Consider the following 21,890-nt stretch of genomic DNA (forward strand, 5'->3'; position numbering starts at 1 on the left):
CCCCTTCTAGTTGAGTGGCGGGCTTTATACATCTGGGTGACCGAGTAGCCTTCGAAGACCCTCGAGTACTAATATATAGTTTAGCCTAGCCCCGACCCGAGTGTTTGCGGTCCCCCTCTTTTTGGACTTTTTCATATGTTTTTCTTGAAATTTTTGGATAAAAGCACTCGTTGTCCCTTTTTGAGATTTTCCCGTATTTTCTACGTTTTTAATCGATTTGTCGATTCGTCAATTTCCTCACATTTCTCTTGTCGTGAGTCTTTTGACGATCTTTCACGAGATTTTTGGACGATATTTCTTTATTTTTTGTTTATATAAAAGCATTTCAGCTTGCTTCCTCAAGTTTTGTTGGTTGTACCTATTGCATCAATTACACCTAAGGAACAGCGGATCTCCCAGGCTTACAGGTCTGTTTTATGTTTACAACATGTTATTCTCTTATAATCACTTCCCTGCTGTACCTTTTACATTTCTTTACACCGCATGTTGTACTGCTTTTTTTACTGCATACTCTATTATTTGTCTTGTGCTACATACTACTGTTATGCTATACACTGTACAACTTCAACATGTTATCTATAAAATATTTGAAGAACTACAACCATAGGACCGCTGGATTTGACATTATAATCTGACACCCTAGAAAACATTATAACCTGACACCCTAGAAAACATAAACTCGTCACGACAAGAAGCTTGGAACTAGCGCGGTGGGCAGCACGACTATCTTCAAGAGCAAAACATGTCTTCTCCAGCTAAACCATTCATTTCCTAGAAATTAAAACAACAATCCATAGGATTTCGAGGTTGTTCGCATAGCGCAACATAAATCCTCAACATTTTCGTTAGGCATTTGTACAGTTCTACTGCGCAATCTAAGTTCTAACTCGTTTTAGGATTCTGAGGTTCTCGTTCGTTACGACATAAATCTTTCATCTTCCAGGCTATTTGTGTGATCGTTTCACACGAATGTAAGTCCTAAATAGATAAAATTAGAAGAATAAAACACTTGAATATTTTTCCTCGAAACTGAAGCCAAACCATAGGATAGACTGGGAAGTCACTGAGGATCGCCTCAGGATCTGTTTTGTAATAAATGTTCTAAATTTGAGTCATTCCCCTTTCACACATCTTTGTCCGATTTCGTTGAAAAGTCTCATCCTTTTGAAATCCTTGAAGATAATTTTTCCTGATTTTTTTCGAGAGTATTCTTAAGTGACTTCGGTAATTTAAGATGTAATTAACTATAGAGGTTTGCCCTTATAGGATGGTTTTTTCCAAACTCAGCTTAAAATAAACCCTATTTTATTTTTCATATTAAATAAGAGAATTTGTCGGAAAATAAAATGGTTTCGCAGACCAAACAGATGTCATATTTTTCTTAGCTTATTTTATCGAGTCTCACCCTCGAGTCTTGTGTTTATCCTTCGGGATAAGTACAGGATTTGAGGTAAAGCGCTCTTTCAGTTAAACTATGAAAAATATGGGGTCAGTTTGATTTTCATATTTTTTTAACTTAAATTTATATGTAAATTAAAGCGTCCTTCCGAAGCGGACGACGGGATTACAATTCTGGTGACCAACAGCTTCTTACGGGAACTCCCCCAACTTTTTTATCGCCGACAGATCCATAAGTCGCTTTCCTAGTCTACCTCACCTTTCTTCATCCAGGATGGGATTTTTTGTATTTTTTTTTCCTTCCCACTCTCTCCTTTTGTGTAGAAGTTTCTTTTGTCCAATAGGGAACCTATACGTTGTTGTCCTAGGTGTGTAGGAAGTCGGTTCTTGGTGCGTTTAGTTTCAGATCTCCTATGTGGAGTCTCTTTCACCTTTGTGGGCTATATCTAAAGAGATGGTGGGGCTTCAGTTGTATCCTCTCCAAAGTGATAATTATATCCTCCCTTTTCTCTTCCGCAAAACCTTCTCCTACCCACTCTTTAGCAGCCAAACTCTCCCCCTGTCACCCTGAAACCCAGTCATTTCCCATTCCCACAGGTTATTACTATTGCCCGCCTCCTAACTACTTTCAAGCTCCTCCCAACAACAAAATTACCTCTGTCGACCACCTACAACCCTTTCCCATCCGATGTCCCTATAATTTCGCACCATCCTTTCGCTCCCGCCTCCCGCAACTGTCGTCATTCCCCCCAATCATCTTTATCCCTCTAGCCAACCTCCACCACCCATTCGAATACGTTTAGAAGTGTTTGCTTGTGTTATTCCATGTTTTGTATCGTTATTTTCATTTGAGTATGTTGTAACCCTATTTTAATATTAATGAAAGTTTGGTTATTTTCATTTGAGTATGTTGTAACCCGATTTTAATATTAATGAAAGTTTGCTTTGTGTTTTGCCAACTAGTTCCAATATCAACATGGTTCATTACAACCAGAATCTATCATCAATAGTGCAAAAGTTTTAAAGAGGAAAAAGATGAAAATACAGTAAACGGCCTGGAAAGGTTAGTAATATGCTGAAGGGAAAAAAACATTAAAAACGAAATGAGAACACAGTCACGAAAAATTATCCGAATAAGCATACAGTGAACTGATCAGGACGGCGTATCTCTGATGCAAGGAAATGCAACCTCATTAATGTCACGTTCTCATATTCTTTTAATAACACATAGCAAGTCCAAAATGTAAATCCATATGCCATCACCAGGTGGGTCCAAAACCTGCACCAAAATGTAATTTTCATTCAAGCACTAAAACTGAAGAAAGCAGAAAATCAGGTTCCAGAAATTTAAGTATGATGAATCTGCTTAGTTTGATCTTACACATGACTTATACAAACAAGGCTGCTACTCTGAACTGGAAAACTTTAAATTTGCTTTAAGATAGACAAAAAGGAGTATAAAGGTTCCCTAGTTAGGCATGTTACAAAGCAAATGTAAACAGTGGATAGCTTGTCCACTAGATGTTGAGAACTTCTAGTAGAATTTCAGAAGTTTCCTATGTTTAAAATTGCATAATAACTAGATCTGCAGTTAGTGCATAACATCATGAGAGATAATTTCACAACGCGATTCATGACGGATCAAACAACACAAATAAGGGATCAGAGTTGCACAACCGAAGAATAGTTACAGGTAATCATTTGATACTTAGATTATGGCTTATTGTTCATATAATATGAATGCCTCTCTCACGGATTGCCAGCAAATCATCGACAACCAAGAAAGAAGCATTATGGCCAACTAAAAGAGGTTAAGATTCAACAAAATATTTAGTTGCCAAAATTTTTTTAGTATTGCAAAAGATATACATGTGAAAATCACGTTTGACATTACAATTCAAATATCTGTTCTTGATGTATCAATCCAACATCGAAGAGAAACCAAATTCTTAGCATAGTTTTAAATAGCAAGGAATACGCAGAATGGAAACTGTTAAACAAAAGGACCTGCTTGTCGGCTGTTACTTTTTAAAAAATTTTAAGAACTTGGTTTTATGATTTTTTAAAAAAGAGAGATGAGTTTTATAAATAACAAAATAGTTTTGATGTAAATATAATTTTTGAAAGTAACATTTTAATTTAAAAAAAAATCAGACCACGCGACTCTCGCATTTTAGATAGTTTGGATGACTAAGCACGATACCACGAGTAATATACTTATCCCGAAAAATAAACATATCACTTGTAGTTGGCTCAATCACCTAAACTAAAGAATTTATGACATTCGTTTGGTCTGCGAAATATTTTATATGAGGCCAACAAGTTTCCCTACCTAATATAAAGATTAGATATGGTTTATTTTACTTGGGTTCCAAGTTTCCTATAGAGGCAAACCCCTATAATTAATTACATCTTAAATGACCGGGGTCACTTAAAAAAACTCTCGATTAAGATCAGTGGTTTTACCTTCCAGATTTCAAAGTTTAGGTTTCCAAGATTGGACAAGGGAAAATCAAATAGGAGTGGCTTAAACAGAAACAATTATTTTAAGGAATCCAAAGGAGCGAAGAATAGGGGATATCACGGATCCGAGGAAAACCCCGATGACCTCCCAATTATCCTATTGTTTGGCTTTATATTTTTTAAATAATGTTCTTTAATGTTTAATTATGTAATTTATTTAGAATTTAAGACTTATATTCGCACGATATTTGATCGTACAAATAGCCTAAAAAAATAAGAGAATTTACACTATACCATACAGTAACCTCTGAATCCTAAATTGTTAGGACATATAATTGCACAACAGGGTTGTGCAAAAGCCTAAAGGTGATATATGAGGGTTTATGTTGCACTAGGCAAACCACCTCTAAATTCTATGAATTGTTATTTAAACTAAGGAAAGTGTTCGGAGATGTGAATGTGTTTTGATATTGCAGATCCATCTTGAAGTGGCTCCTCCGTATGTCCTCGTCATGCTGCCTACGATGTTCGATCCAAGTTCTTCCTCGAAGCAACTTCATGCTTGTTATTAATTATATGCAACCACTAGGTTTTCTTATACTAAGGCATAGTGTGTATCAAAGTAATAAAACATGCGGTATAAAATAAGAGAACAATATAATATGCTAGGAGAACAGTATAACATGCTGTGAAATAAAATGTTGTAATGTAAATCAAACTTGTATATTTGGGAGACCTGCTGCTCTTTTAAGCTAGCTATTATTCACTGTATAAACAAGAGAAAACATTGCCTGGAAAACTCGAGAAAATCGACAAATAATCCACGAAGGAAAAATTCGTCAATACGAAGGAAAAATTCGAGAAAATTGACGAGTAACTATTCAAATAAAACAATCAAAACCTCGGGAAAATCCCGGAGAAAAGACGAGCGTTTTGTCCAAAAATTCTGATAAAACATACGAAAAATCTGAAAAGAGGGGACCGCAAGCACTTGGATCGTGGCTAGATTCAAATATATATATTTGTACTCGAGGGACATCGAATGCTACTATCGGTCACTCAGATGTATAAAGTCTGTCACTCCACTAGAAAGATATCTTACTTAACCTAACTTAGGATTGTACTCCTTAGCCCAGTATCGATAATCAACAAAAAGACAATTAAGTTGTAGCTTATTTAAAATTTAAATTTTAGCATGCACATATATTTCATGAGAGGAGGAATTGATTCACCCAAAAGACCGAAAGGATAAAGAATGAAGCAACCCTCAAAACTATGACAAGAAGATCTGGGCATACAAAAAAAAAATTGTATTTCATTTTGTAATGAAAATATTTTTTATAAATATTGTATATGTTCTTATCAATTTGTTTTATAAATTTTTATATCAATTTTTAAAAAAAAATATTGTTGTCTACGAGTCGATCAAAAAAAAAAAAAAAACTTCGTCGGGCATAAGACAGCCAAAAACCTAAGAAGATACGGGTCCCCAGCTAGTCTTGTGTCAGTGAATGATACTTTCATCCTACAGTTCATCAGGTCGTAGAATTGACTCCTACTGTTGTAGGATGAGATATTATTCTGCTCTACCACCGGCGTGCCTTTGTCATCATCGCCCTAAGCCCCAAAATAAAACCGACCTACTTGCGACCTTGGAGGAAAAAAAGAATAAAAATTGGGATGTGAGAGGAGGAATTGATTCGCCCAAAAGACCGAAAGGATAAAAGATGAAGCAACCCTCAAAACTATGACAAGAAGATCTGAAAAGAGAACCCAAGATCCTTGAATCAATCCAGAGGATATCATTTTCTCAAATTTTATAAGTGGATCAACCCAAGAAGGGTATCCTTTTCAAATGGCAATTTTATGAATTTTCAAACCCTTCATGAATCCAATTTGCATCAACCTTAAGTTTCCTCCAAATGAAATTGTACAAGCCCTTTGCATTTCACAAAAGAAGGGACATTAATCAATAGAAGAAGTAACTCTCTAGCCTTCCAGAAAATCACACCGATGTCAAAATCATTTAATTCCATCCTTTCCATTCTTCATTGAAATCATTGAAATCTTTCCACAATTGTATAAATAAAACATCAATTTAGAAAATCCAGAGTGCTCATGGCCGGAGCAAAATGAAACTAAACAATCCTCAACAAGCTCACGGGTAACAACAGGAGGGAGAGTAGGGCTTACGGGTAAGACCAGGTAAGAGAACAGGGCTCACGAGTAAGGCCAGGAAAGAAGGCAGTCAAGCCTCATAGCAAGCCCACAAGTAGAAATTGTGAAATGCACAACCAAACTTCAACATAAGTCCACACTTTAAAACAAGAAATAGGGCAAAAGCTTATAGGTAGGACTTATATGTAGGGGCAGCAAAGAGAAAGCCAAGCCTGAACCATGTCACAAAACCAAAGAACCATTTTAAAACAAAGAACCACTACAGTAAGGCTTACAGCCAGGGGCAATGAGGAGAGAAAAAGCCCAAAAAATAACCATATTAATCATAAAAGAGCTGCAGGTGGAGGCTCATGGTCAGGGGGGCGGCAGAAAAATAGCCCAACAGGACAATAAGATGCTCACAGCAGGGACCACAAAGAGAGCAGTACAACCCCAAAATTAAATTCATGGGCAGGGACAATGAAAGAAAGCCACCATAGGAATTGCTATTTTGATATACATAAAAAAGTGAATGGACAAGCTCTTATAAATCATTATGACTGAAATCATTTTCATCACAAAAGGCATGATAGTGAGTTAATCTACTTATATCAAACATCCCCACATAGAGATAGATATTGAAATTCATGAATTTTGGGATGACAAACTTGATTACCCATAAAAATATCAAAAGGAACATCATATCAGGAATTTCCAACCCAACCGAGCCCATTAAAGGGGCAAGACAGGAAACCGTAGCTAGTAAACCCCAGCCCAGCACAAGAGACAAACCAAGTCCAGCACAGGAGTGAAACCGAGCCCACCAAAGGGCTAAAACAGCAAGAGATTTCAACCAAGACATGATACCAAAAGGAGCTAAACCGAGCCCATTAAATGGGTCAAAAATAATATAAAACTTTCAGTTAACTCCAACCTAGAAGAAGCCAAAACCGAGCCCACTAAAAGGGCCAAAACAGAGAAAATTTTCATAAATAATTCCCACCTAACATGGCCAAAATCGCACCCAACATATGGGCAAACCGAGCCCACATAGAGGCAAACCAGAAACAAAAATTTCAGCAAGGATCCAAATCCAAAGAGCCAAAATCAACCCTAACAAATGGGTTAAAACAACTGAAAAAATTTCTCCTTGGAGTCTCATATTTTAAAGTATTGTGCCAACATATGTTTGAAATAGGAACAAATAACAGGAAACATATAAGTATGCATGAATCTTTAGAGCCAACATGTTATCTAGCTTTGAAATGATTTCCAGCATAAAGATTCCTTCCAACATGCTTTCAAATAAGGGCACCAACAATTATTCCATCAGCATGTATTTCAAATAAGTAAATGGCAACACAAGAAATCTGAAAAATTAAATTTTCACCCAACATGCAATTTGAACAAAGAAGATAGCCACAGGGAGCCAAAACTAAGCCCCAAACTGATAATAAATTTAAACTTTTCTTTTCTCAAATAATTTCATTGTGCAAGCTTCCCAAGCATCCTTCACATTTTTCAGAAAATGTATTTTTAATTTATGCATTTCATTCATATGTTCCAGCTTCCCAATTCCATAACCATTCTCATTTTTAACATTAAACTTAATCAATTCTTAAAGCAACCTTAATTTCCCAATTCCAGGTGCATTAGAAAATGCATTCAGGAGCAATTCCAAGTGACGTGTATTAGAAAGCTCATTCATATCGCCAGACAAGAAATCCTCATAGCAAAAATCTCATAAACACATCTTTATAAATTACGAACTCATTAAACTCAAGGCATGAGAATACGGTAAAACAGATGTCTCCTCTGAATGCTTGTAAAATGAAGGAGGAAGAAGGTTACCTCTTGATGTAGATTCAATAATAAACTCAAGAACCAGCCTAAGGAAATAAAAATCAGCAAAAACCTCCTTTAAGATCCTTGATGCAAAAGAAACCCCGAAAGCCTAGAATAATACAGCGGCAAAATGTTCACGATAAAAAAATGCCCCAAATCCTTTTTCTCCTCTCAAAATGCTCACTGGATCAAGATTTTGTCATGCAAATCTAAAGTAGCTTCAAGACAAAGCCCGGGGAAAATCCGGCAGCACCTCCACCCTTTCAGAATTTCAGCCAACCTCAAAACCCTCCCCAAGTGGGGTTTTTATAACAAAGAAAGGAGCAGAGCAGCCACCTACCAACCTTACTGGTGGCTGAATCAGGTAAAGGGAGAAGAAAAAAATGCATTTAGGGTGGAGGAAATGCAGCCTAGGGTAGAGGAAGAGTCGGTCAGATGGAGTTTCTCCGTTGGAAACGAGCCGCATGCTCGAATGGCAGAGGAATGTCGCGTATGGGGAGGAAGACTCGGGCTCGGCGGCCATGGCCTCGATCAAGCGGTCTCGGGTGCACGTGCGTCGTGGGATCGAGCCACGGGATGGATCAAATGGGGAATTGAACGTACGAGTAGAGGGTTTAGGGTTTATAATTAAAATTATAAATAATGATATAAATATAAAAATATTTAATATTTCCAAAATAAAATTTGACTTATGCATTTTCATTTATGCATTAGATTATGGAAAATTGAGTGTCCTTTTTAGTTAATTTTGACATTCCGGTCGCGCTGGCGCGGTCTGTTTCACCGTCGGAGGTCGTTTTGACGAATTTATCGATTTACATGCAATTTTGCTCGTGTCGGAAATATGGCAATATATGTCTTTTCTTGCTAAAATTGGTGTCTCGGACGCGTTGGCGTAGTCCATTTATCGTCAGAGGTCGTCCGGAGAAGCTAGCATTTTCACCCATCGTTTAAGCTCAATTTAAGTTATCGTCAGAGGTTGTCCTAGCATTTTCACCCATCTTTTAAGCTCAATTTAAGTTCGATCTTGTGCAAATTAGTGAATTTTGTGCATTTTGTGTGTGTGTGTGATGATAAAGCTATTAGAAACTTCTTCTTGAGTCAACAAATGATAGTCCTTAATCACTCGACCATACGACGATGGTTTGAGACCACTCAGGCGAGACATCACAGGAGAAATAGGAGGTGGCTGGAATTTCTAAAATAGTGGGTCTCAATTCTAGTTTTTCTAAGATGGTCAATAGGAACTCCTAGAACTAGATCCTAGAATCCTAAGGAAAGAGTAATGACCTCAAAATGAGGTCAACACTGCTTAGAAAATTTAGATCAAGTCATCCTTAACTGGGAATCACTAAACTCAGAAAAACCAATTTTGTCTACAAATAATTTTATAATAATTATCATTGGCCTTATCTCAACTTTTTGGTGTCTACTTTATGAATTCCCATTATTCATTCAATCTTTTAGAGAGAACGTGATACATTAAACGTATGTTGCACAAATCTTCCTATACATTTTGTTAGAAATTATATTAGGAAAAAATATATTCATGTGCAAACTTATGAGGAATAAATTATTTCCTTAGAATAAAAAGTTATTTCTTTTCCTATTTTATATTTATTTCATTTGATCAGAAATTATTTCATTTCCTATTTTAGGCTTTCCTATTTTAAGTTATTTAATTTATCTCCTAATAAATAATATGAATTCATTATTGGAGATATTATGTGATATATTTTTCATTTCATATTATTTCCTTTTCATTGACTTTCCTATTCCAAGATTAATGTAAGAATTACTTAAATCCCATTTCATATCAATAAAATTATTCTACTTTATTCCGCATTATTATAAATTTCAATATGGTATCAAAGTCAAACTCTCTACTCTAGCCCACCGGTCCTCCCTCTAGATTCATCGGACTCCCTTTCTGGCAATCTCCCTGCAGGAAGGGAGGGATGCTTTCTCTCCCCGATCCTGTTTGTTGTCCATCTTGATCATTCCTCTTGCGCATTTAATTCTTCTCCAATCGCTTCCTATCTCTTCGTTATTCTTGATATTCATGGCATCAACTAGAAAGATCAAGATCGAAATTAACGGTTTTGGAAGGCTTATGGCTTGAGCTGCACTTTTGAGTGAGGATGTGGAGTTGGTCGCTATTAACGACCCGTTCATCACCGCCGAATATATGACATACATCTTCAAGTATCATATTGTGCACAGGCAATGGAAACATCATGAGATAACGGTGAAGAACTCCACGACCCTCTCTTTAGGGATAAAACCTATTACAGTATTTGGCATCAGGAACCCTGAGGAGATCCCATGGAGTGAGGCTAGTGTTGAATATAGTGTAGAGTTTGCTAGCGTCTTTACGAACAAGGACAAGGTTGTTGCTCACCTGGGGTGGTGCTAAGAAGGTTATTAATGACAGGTTTGGCATAATTGAGGGTTTGATGACAACTGTGCACGCAATCACTACAACTCAGAAGACTGTTGATGGTCCATCAAGCAAGGGCTGGAGGGGTGGCAGGCTGCCAGTTTCAATATCATTCTCAGCAATGTTGAAGTTGCCAAGGCTGTTGGGAAAGTTCCTGCTGTTTTGAATGGGAAATCGACTGGTATGTCCTTCTGCATATTGATTGTGGATGTTTCAGTTGTTTATCTTACTGTCAGAACTGAGAAGAGGACTCCAGAAATTATTTCATTTCCTATTTTAGGCTTTCCTATTTTATATTGTTTCAGTTATTTAATTTATCTCCTAATAAATAATATGAATTCATTATTGGAGATATTATGTGATATATTTTTCATTTCATATTATTTCCTTTTCATTGACTTTCCTATTCCAAGATTAATGTAAGAATTACTTAAATCCCATTTCATATCAATAAAATTATTCTACTTTATTCCGCATTATTATAAATTTCAATATGGTATCAAAGTCAAACTCTCTACTCTAGCCCACCGGTCCTCCCTCTAGATTCATCGGACTCCCTTTCTGGCAATCTCCCTGCAGGAAGGGAGGGATGCTTTCTCTCCCCGATCCTGTTTGTTGTCCATCTTGATCATTCCTCTTGCGCATTTAATTCTTCTCCAATCGCTTCCTATCTCTTCGTTATTCTTGATATTCATGGCATCAACTAGAAAGATCAAGATCGAAATTAACGGTTTTGGAAGGCTTATGGCTTGAGCTGCACTTTTGAGTGAGGATGTGGAGTTGGTCGCTATTAACGACCCGTTCATCACCGCCGAATATATGACATACATCTTCAAGTATCATATTGTGCACAGGCAATGGAAACATCATGAGATAACGGTGAAGAACTCCACGACCCTCTCTTTAGGGATAAAACCTATTACAGTATTTGGCATCAGGAACCCTGAGGAGATCCCATGGAGTGAGGCTAGTGTTGAATATAGTGTAGAGTTTGCTAGCGTCTTTACGAACAAGGACAAGGTTGTTGCTCACCTGGGGTGGTGCTAAGAAGGTTATTAATGACAGGTTTGGCATAATTGAGGGTTTGATGACAACTGTGCACGCAATCACTACAACTCAGAAGACTGTTGATGGTCCATCAAGCAAGGACTGAAGGGGTGGAAGAGCTGCCAGTTTCAATATCATTCTCAGCAATGCTGAAGTTGCCAAGGCTGTTGGGAAAGTTCCTGCTATTTTGAATGGGAAATCGACTGGTATGTCCTTTTGCATATTGATTGTGGATGTTTCAATTGTTTATCTTACTGTCAGAACTGAGAAGAGGACTCTTACGAAGATATTCCGGAAGTTTTGGAGTCAGGGACTGAAAGTGGTTCTTTAACTACTTCACTTGCTAGAGTTGTTGCATCTTGTGTTTATACATTTGATTTTCATGAGCAAAGACGTGCGTTAGCTAGGGAAGATTTCAATGGGCTGGGAAGGTTATTACTGTTTCAATTAGGGATATCCAAGGAGAAGGCTTCCCCGGTGAATTTTGCATAGTTGCGGACTCGATGTTCCTTGACCTTCCAACATTGCACTCTGCAACAAAAAATGTTAAAACACAATGTTCTTTGCTCTCTCTCCACGCATAGACTAGACGCAGCGCTCTTGTGAAACTTTTAGCCACATGCTCTCCGAAGTTTGTCCTATAGCAGGGTCCTCCGCTGGAATTCTTCCTGCAATAGGCCCTCCTCTGAAGCTTTTTATTGTATCAGGTCCTCCTCCAGAGATTTTCCTGCATCAGACCCTTCTCCGGAGCTTTTTCTGCAACAGTTCCTCCACCGTAATTCTTCCTCTAGTAAGCCCACCTCCGGAGTTTTTTCTTGCATCAAACCCTCCTCCAGAGCATTTTCCTGCATCAGGCCCCCCATCGAAGCTTTTCCTACATGAGGCCCTCCTTCGGAGCCTTTCATGCAGTAGGTACTCCACCAGAATTCTTCCTGCAAAAGGCCCTCCTCCGGAGCTTTTCTTACATCAAGTCTTACGGACTTTTTCCCTCAGCAAGGCCTACCTTTGGGGCTTTTTTTCTTTTTTTTTCCCTCTTTTTTCTATAGGTTATACCCTATAGCTTTTTCTGGAAGTTGTCAACTTCGCTGCAAACTCCAGTGCAATATTACCTGTAGGAGTTTTCCGTCTACCTACAAAAACTGTAAGAACAACAAACAAAGGCAACCGCAGTCAATGAGAAATCAATCTTTTCCTACAGGTTGTCCACTTTCCTACAAACTTCTTTGCAACATTACCTATAGGACTCTTTTATCTACATACAAACACTGCAGGAACTGCCTTCCAAGACAACCGTGGTTGTCTACTTCCCCTTTAAACTCCCCTGCAGCATTAGCTATAAGAGTATTTCGCCTACCTACAGACACTACAGGAACTGCAGTCAAAGACAACTACAGCACGAGAAGAAGACTTCAAGTTATACTTCAAAGACAACTTATTGTTTGATGTTTTCAAATACAAGATAAACATGATTTTCAATCAATCATGTTTCAAATAGAGGGAAAGTGTTAGAAGTTATATTATAAAATAATTTATTCCTACGAGAAATTGTGAGGAATAAATTATTTCCTACAAGAAATTATGAGGAATAATTTTTTTCCTTAGATAAAGGAGTTATTTCATTTCCTATTTTATATTTATTTCATTGGATAAGAATTATTTCCTTTCTTATTATAAGTTTTCCTATTTTATGTTATTTCCTTCACGCCCTAATAATTAATATGAATTGATTATTAGAGATATTATGTGATATATCTTTCTTTTCATGTAATTTTTTTTCCTATTCTAAGATTCATGTAAAGGTTGTTTATACCACCTTTCATATCAATAAAATTATTATGTTTTATTTTGCATTATTCTGAATTTCAATACATACAATACATAATGTTTTTAGTCTATCAATTTTTCTTCTTAAAACCTATAGGAGCATTTTATCTACCTAAAAACACTGCAGAAACTGCATTCAAAGACAATCGTAGTCATCCACTTCCCCTTTAAACTCCCTTGCAACATTAGCTATAGGAGTCTTCTGCCTACCTACAGACACTACAAGAACTGCAGTCAAAGAGAACCACAGTACGAGAAAAAGACTTCAATTTATACTTTAAAGACAACATATTGTTTGATGTTTTCAAATACAAGATGAACATGATTTTCAGTCATGTTTCAGATAGAGGGAAAGTGTTAGAAGTTATATTATAAAATAATTTATTTCTACGAAAAATTGTGAAGAATAAATTATTTCCTACGAGAAATTATGAGGAATAATTTTTTTTCCTTGGATAAAGGAGTTATTTCATTTCCTATTTTATATTTATTTTATTGGATAAGAATTATTTCCTTTCTTATTATAGGTTTTCCTATTTTATGCTATTTTCTTCATGTCCTGATAATTAATATGAATTGATTATTAGAGATATTAGGTGATATATCTTTTTTTTTTTTTTTCATGTATTTTTTTTTATTTTTATATTCTAAGATTCATATAAAAGTTGTTTATACCTCATTTCATATAATAAAATTATTATGTTTTACTCTGAATTTCAATACATACAATACATAATACTTTTAGTCTATCAATTTTCCTTCTTAACCCATAATCTGTTAATCCATCTGGCACTGTTTTATGACTCCTAAAAAGTGTATGAGAACTGATTAAAGTACTAAGATGTTTGTAAGAAAGAGGAAATTTGAGAGTTCGACAAGGATTGAAAGAGAGGAGCAGATCCTGGCTGTTGTCCAAGAGGAAAACCAACAGGAAACCGCCGTCCGACAACAATATCGGTGACATATAAAGGCCAAAGAAAATCTACTAGCAGCACTCTAACAAGATGCAACGACACCACTTATAAGAACAGGGATACAACACACTAAAGGCGAGAATATTGAGAGGAAATCTTCAAATACCAAGACAAGTCCCAATCAATCAAATATATAATTTCAAATCAAATTTAGTCAAATACTAATACTAATTAAACAAAAAAAAGACCTCAAAATAGATTGTTCGATGTTGAGGCTAGAATTGCTGAGCCGACCGCAGAAACTAAATTTGTTCTCCCCTCCTAATTCAGTAGCCTCGCGCCCTCTGGTATGGACCAAAGACTACACTTTCTTCATTCTCCCCCGGTAAGAGGAAATTCACCACCTTCATCGAAGCATCCAAATCCTCACAATACAAAGATAGGTCAGTAAAGATGAAGAGGGTAGAAATTTTATAATCTCCCAGCAAATCAATCAAATAGTTGTCAAGTAATCCATTTGTTAACCCTGAACAAATAGTCCGCTATAGCCTCTAAGCTTGAGCTTCCGAAAAGAACATGCAAGAAACATCTTTCTCTACAGTTTGATCATCACCACACCTTTTTCAAAGACCATAGGTTTTTTGTACTTATTAGTCTACTTCTGAAACTTGGTGTTCTGCTTTATAATTTCTTTTTTTATTTGTTCGTGCAATGCCTGAATCTCCTTAACTCTGAATTTTACATCAATGCTAAGTTTAATGGTTGGGTGTATTGGGATCAACTTCAATGGGGTGAGAGAATTTTTCTCATAAATTAGCTCGAAGGCTTATGGCCAATATACTAGTTGGTAGGAGGGTTATAAGCAAAGTTCACATTCTTCTTCACTTAGACTTATTGCATTGACTGGAAAACAATGTATTACATGATTTAATACAGCAAATCTACCTTAAGAAAAATTTCAAAATCAACCCTCTTTCAAAATCAACCAAATTGATACGCAAGAATAAACCGCTCATTTCGCCAACTATAGTTCACAGTTCAAAGGCTTGAATTAAATTTTCACTAGATATGTTGCAATGAGGGAACCAAAGTGTCATTAGGATCGAGAATAATACAACCAAACTCAACATAAATGAGAAAAATAAAATGCAATAACAAAAACACTAACATTTATGTGGTTCAACTTCAACCAAACTCACATCAATGGTCACATAGAGAAATGAAGATACACTAAACAATAAAGCGTACGCACACAATATCAGACCTAAATAATTTTCACTTCTCTCTTTTGATACCTAGGGCCTTAGCCAATGCACTCAAATCATGCAAAACATGAATGAATCAAATAGCCTATAAATCTTAATAGCAATCCCAATTCAATTAAATCCCAACAATCATTCCTATAACCAAGGCCTAATAATATTATTTAGGGGCATTTACATACATACCACCTAATTCCTATGAATGTAAATATCTAACAGTTAAAATTAGCTTTTTACATTTATACCACCCAAATCTTTCATATCACATCAAAAATACCACCATTTTAACATTTCAAAAGTGAGATACACCTTTTCATGCATAGGTAAGGTAGTATGTATGTAAAAATTGAAGTCCAGGTGTTGGATATCTAAATAAATAAAAATTGAGTGGTATGTATGTAAATATTCCTATTATTTATTTACTATTTCGCAAATACACAATATCTATAAGAAACTTCTGAAATTGAACTCTTTCTCAAACTGTTAAACTTCCTCACATCAAATGCAAACTCCAGCCACCTATCACAGCCCAACTTCTCAAAGTGACACCGATTCGGACCTCTGCTTGAGACCAATTCTCCCTTAACATTCCAATAATGAACCACCGCCACCAAGATCTGAACATTGACAGCCTCTATAGCACTAACAACTCGCGTTTCATTGGTATTAAATAGATTTTTTAGGTGGGAAGTATAGCAACAAAAAAAAATGCATATTCATTAATCAATTTTAGGAACCAATTTAAATAATTCTTCTATATGATTTTAGATTGAGTCAAAAATAATGGAAATCATTGTGTTTATTCTCGTTAAATGCAAGCAAGCAATGATCAGTGCACAACTTATTATTTTTTCTTATATATTGGTTCTTTTTTTTCTATGTGCGTGCTAGATTATTCTTGTTCATATGATGTGGCATAGTTTCAACCTTGAGACAATTTAAGACAATTTCCACAATGGCTAATTTCAATTTGGAGTACTAAAGTGTTGCTGACTTTAAATTGATGCAATATAGGAATGCAAAATTTAAAGAAACGCTGCATGGTTTTCCATGGGTGTGGATGTTGCTTTCTCATTTAGAATTGATAGGCAATAAACTTTGCAATTACTCAGTTTAATCTAATTGGATTTCTTGATTTTGGCCAGTACATTCATATGGGATTTGGCTTCAGTGATTACGAGTTTTTAGCATTGTGGTTTTTCAAGAAAAACAGTGAGATGATTGCTGATTATGATCCTTTGATTTGAGCGTTCATATTAGGATGTCCATTTGAATTACAACGTGGAGTTTTGGCGGCTCTATGATTAATATTCTATAGAATTTTTAAATTAAAGAGTTAGGTTATTATTGGCAAATAGTTTAAACTTGAATTAAGGTCATCTTATGCCAAACATATCCACTACCTTGGGGATAAGGAGTCCATTAATATATAATTCAAGGCCAATAATTTGATGATGTTTAGCTTTATAAAACCTTTTTTACTAGTCATCATGTGCAAGCAAGTTGGATATGCGATTCATTGGAATATGGTGCAATTATAATCTACAAATTTAAGAGGAAATTATCTAATTATAGAAAAGTACCACTTAGACTTAAAGACCTTCATTTGAGTAGATCTCAAACAAACTACATGGAATGTAATTTTAGTAACAGTAGAACTAATGGCACAGAATGTTAGTCTATAAAAAAGAAGCATAAAACAAAGTTAAGTGTTTCCTGAATGAGAATTTTATGGTGGATGAGTGGCATGTCCCTTAGGGACAATGTGAAAAAAATTTATCCATAAAAAGGTTAGTGTAGTCAAAATTCAATCAAGCCAGAATCCAGCAAATTCAACCAAGCTTGAATCTCTCTTCTACGCCGAAATATATGGCAGACAAATCTCAAAATTCAGCCCAGCCTAAATCTATCAAATTCGATAATCCAAACGACCAATTTTTCTTCACTACTCAGCAAGTTAGGATTATTAACATACATTCTAAACTTAAAGAGGAGTGTTAAGAATTATAATATGAAATAATTTATTCCTATAAGAAGTTATAAGAAATAAATTATTTCTTTAATATAAGGAGATATTTTCCTTCCTATTTTATATTTATTTCTTTGGATTATGAATTATTTATTTTTTGTATTTTATGTTATTTCATATATCTCCTAATAATTAATATGAATTAACTATTGGAGATATCATGTGATATATTTTTTCTTTCATGTTATTTCCTTTTTATTATCTTTTTCTTATTATAGGATTCTGGTAAGAGTTATTTATACCCTCGTTCATATCAATGAAATAACATAGTATTCCGCTTTATTCTGCATTATTCTGAATTTCAACATGGTATTAGAGCAAGGAATCGTACCCTAGCCCCCGGACCTCCTTTGAAAATTGTCGGACTCCCTTCCTGCCATCTTCTGTGCAGAAAGGGATGGACACTCATTTTGATATTTGAAACGACGATGTTTTCTTCTTCTCCAATCCCTATCCACTCCAGCCAGTGGAGAGCCAATTGGGCCAATTGGGCCAACTGGAAAAACGGGCGCCATGGAAGTACATGCCACTCGACAAAAGAAAGATAATAGAGAGTTGGCTGAACTGGTCAATCAATACTTTTCGAGAGATCTCCTCCAAATTGTTGGTATGATTATCGAAATCGTAGGTACAATTCCTGCGAATCTTTGATATGATATTTCAAACCACTTTATTGTATTCTTTTTCTATTATAATGTTTTAGAAAAATTTAATCTATTGATTGATTCATAGTTTCTATCGTTCCTAACATAATATTCACTATTATATCAATATTTTGAATATGAGGCAACAATAAAGGAGGAATCCATCATTAATCCATATCAAACATCCTGCAAATAATTTTATTTTTAGACTCAACTATTTAGACTAAATTAAAACAAATAAGAAATAAAAAAAATTGTAATGAGACAATAAAGAAATAATTGGATATGCGTAAAGATCTAATCCTCCTTTCAGCCAAAACAAAACAAGAGAAGTCTTTTTTTTGTTATTTTCCTAAGTTATAAGTTGAAATGAGTTTCAGAAGTTCTATTTGTTTAATTATACTCGAAAAACAAAACAAGGAATAAGAATCTTCGGAAAACAAAATAAAAAAACATGATCCCGAGTATCGTCTTGTATCGAATCAAATAGACGATTAGAAAGACTAAGAACAAAAGAATAATAATACTTTCTCTAAATCTAAATAAATAAAAATCTTTTTTGCTTTCCTTTTTCCTGTCCTTGCCTTGTATTCTATTCTTTTGTACTTTGTAATTGTGTACTTATTTTCTATCATTAGGAATCGTATACAAGTAATAAGTTTCAGACATCCTTTTTCCTGCCAGTGGAGAGCCAATTTTTTTGTCTTCTCCAATCCCTATCCATTCCCGCCAGTGAAGAGCCAATTGAGTCATATCTTTGTCTTGAAAGCCCAACTGTTGATCTGATAAGGGCTTTCCTGTTTCCACGTCGGAGAAGGGCAAGCGTCTAGTATCTTATCCCCAGCGCGGCGTGTGCCCTCTTTGTCTTGAAAGCCCAACTGTTGATCAAATAAGGGCTTTCCTGTTTCCCCGTCGGAGAAGGGCGAGCGTCTAGTATCTTATCCCCAGCGCGGCGTGTGCCCGTCGGCGCCGCCAGTTTTCTGGCGGCCTCATAGATGGACCACTACGTCGATGGCAAATCATCCACTATGCTCTTCTGTAGATCCAGTCACGGAGCAGCGAGTGTCTCTACCGGATTATTTTAGACAACAAATGATAATTCGTTAGCAATCGGGTCATATAAAGGGTAGCTTCAGTTTTGAGGAGTATCGACTCTCGCTTCCGCTCTCGGCGTCTCCTACTCCATCTCCGCATACCAATGCAGCTAATGCCTTGTATGCTAGATTGCAATCAGAGACTCCTCCAGTCAGCACACCGCAGCTAATGATGGGGAGGAACCATCTGCATCGCACTCCTAACTTTTCGGATCCGTCTATAAGCTTGTTGCCACCGCCCTCGCCTAGAAATACACGGGCTGATGTTTTGGAGGATTCTCCTTCTCCGAGAACGTTCAAAAATTCGGGGGATCTTACTTCACTTCTGTACACGGCTCTCAAGAAACAATGATAGCAAGATGCTTTAGAGTTTGACCAGACATCACCACAAACTATCCAGATGTTTTAGAGTTTGACCAGACATCACCACAAACTATCCAAAAACTTTCAACGTTGTATCCTCCTATGTTGGCACCAGCGATCGGGTTCCAACCAGGGCGACACCAGCAATGTCGTCACCCGCTCCATCATCATCTCGCCAGAGATATCGCTATCAAACAATGCCGACAAAATCCATCATCGGCCCTTCCTCCTACAGTATTATTTTTCTTCTCTGTCAAAGCGTCAGAGTGAGTTGCGTTTCCAGCCGGCTACTTGTCCTACAGTATTTTTTCTTCCCTGCCCAAGCGTCAAGGGGAGCTGCGTTTCCAGCCGGTCATTTCTTCTGCGGTATTGTTTTTCTTCTCTAGCCCAAGCGTCAAGGGAAACTCTGTTTCCAGCCGTCATTTCTTTTGCTGCTTTCTCTGTCTGCAAAATTTACTGTGTGATTTACATGTTTTTTTTTCTAAAACCAACGACAACCACGTTCAACTAAAAGTCAGTTTTCCTGTAAGTTGTCCTTTTCTCTAGCCCAAGCGCCAAGTCTGAATCTCTCTTCTACGCCGAAACATGTGGCAGATAAAACTCAAAATTCAACTAAGCTTGAATCCAGCAAATTCAGCCAAGCCTAAAACTCTCTTCTACGCCAAAACATATGGCAGACAAAACTCAAAATTCAGCCAAACCTGAATTTAGCAAATTCGATAATCCAAACTACTAATTTTTCTTCACTACTCAGCAAGTTAAAAATTATTAACATGTATTCCGAATATGAGGAGAGTGTTAAAAATTATAATAAGAAATAATTTATTCTTATAAGAAATTATGAAGAATAAATTATTTCATTAATATAAGAAGATATTTCATTTCCTATTTTATATTTATTTTCTTGGATTAGAAATTATTTATTTTCCTATTTTATATTATTCTTATATCTCTTAATAATTAATATAAATTAATTATTGGATATATGAGGTGATATATCTTTCCTTTTATATCATTTCATTTTTATTTTTATTTTTCTATTATAGGATTCTTGTAAGAGTTATTTATACCTTCGTTCATATCAATAAAACAACATAGTATTTCACTTTATTTCGCATTATTCTGAATTTCAACATGGTATCAGAGCAGCTCCAATGGCAGACAAGGTTAGAAATGGTGGCCTTAGATGATTTGGTCACATTAAACGCTGACCATCTTATGATCTGGTTACGAGAGTAGATGTCTTAGATGCAACTCATGTGAAGAAAGGTTAGGGTTGACCTAAAAAGAGAAATGTTATTGTTGGCAACAATTTTTGATGTCACGAGTATAGGGTGTCCACCTGCATGGCTCGGGATAGCTTACGGTCTGTCCGCAGTCATCCGGTAGTTTAGACACTCACCCAGGACCTTTCGACACGTGTTGAGGGACACGTAGCCACGGACATTTTGCTAGACTTTGGTTTTTGCTTATGCGAAGGTCGGTCGGCATTTGACACATCGGACAACTTCAATCAGGTCGACGAATATCATTCATCGCGTCACGCGTGAAACTGGCTCAAATTAGCTCGTTCGTCAGCAAAGTAATCTCCGGACGACGAAACAGATCACATGAGTGTGTCTGGAACGTCGATTTCACCTACGGAAGATGTCCACTTCGCTACGGTTTCAAGGGCGGGGTAAAAATGTGTGAATTATCGTTTTGGGAACGATCGTCGAAAAATTAGCCTAAACAACCCCGAACGACGAAATGGACTGCGCCAACGCATCCGGAACATCGATTTTAGTCATGAAGGACATCCACTTCGCCGTGAAGACATGTACGGGTGAAGAATTATTATTATTATTATAAAACTCACGCCTCTCCTCCGCGAAGACATGTACGGGTGAAGAATACGCGAATGATAATTATAATAATAATAATATTATTATTATTATAATATAATATATTATATATATTATTATATATAAAAAAACTCACGCCCTCCAACCCTATGGCGAAACCCTTGACAGATCCACCGCCACCTTCGCGTGCGTACCCTAGCCCCCGCTGGCTCGGGCGCACCAAGCTCCTCGCCAGCGAACCTCCTTCCCGTCGGCGTCTTCTCTTCACCCGAGAAAGAGCTCGTGTGGAGGCTCTCTCTCCCGCAGCCCCCAACCCTAGCTCTTCGAGCCTTGCTCGCCGACTGGAGCTCTTCGCCGCCGCTACCTCCTCACGTCGGTGAGCCCGACTGCTTCCCCTCCAGACGTCAGCACCCTTGCTCCAATCGCCGACCCTTCTCTTTTTCTTCTTCTTCTTAGTCGGCCGCCACGTTCCCACTCGTCGGCCGTCTCCTCGCCTGGTGGCGTATTTTTTCGCCAGAGCTACTTCGTGTTGGCTAGCCTAGCAGCCGTGGCATTTTCTCCCTTGC

At 36.7% G+C, this 21,890-nt stretch overlaps 1 protein-coding gene and 2 pseudogenes across 3 annotated transcripts in view; 2 read left to right on the forward strand and 1 right to left on the reverse strand.

Moving 5' to 3' along the window:
- The window catches only part of LOC110018310 (calcium permeable stress-gated cation channel 1-like), a 128,125-nt gene that overhangs the window by 87,993 nt on the left and 18,242 nt on the right, over nt 1–21,890 (reverse strand). For all 3 annotated transcript variants that reach the window (XR_002293347.1, XR_002293348.1, XM_020715590.1), the window contains exon 4: nt 2,542–2,677. Coding sequence is in view for 1 of the 3 variants with exons in the window: in XM_020715590.1 (XP_020571249.1) it covers nt 2,542–2,677 (136 nt within the window). In the remaining 2 variants the exon portion in view is untranslated. The remainder of the gene's footprint in view (nt 1–2,541; nt 2,678–21,890) is intronic.
- On the forward strand, nt 9,926–10,561 carry LOC110018304 (annotated as a pseudogene).
- LOC110018311 lies at nt 10,997–12,843 on the forward strand (annotated as a pseudogene).

This window comes from Phalaenopsis equestris, unplaced genomic scaffold (genome assembly GCF_001263595.1).
Source record: "Phalaenopsis equestris unplaced genomic scaffold, ASM126359v1 Scaffold000008, whole genome shotgun sequence".
Taxonomy (NCBI): Eukaryota; Viridiplantae; Streptophyta; class Magnoliopsida; order Asparagales; family Orchidaceae; genus Phalaenopsis; species Phalaenopsis equestris.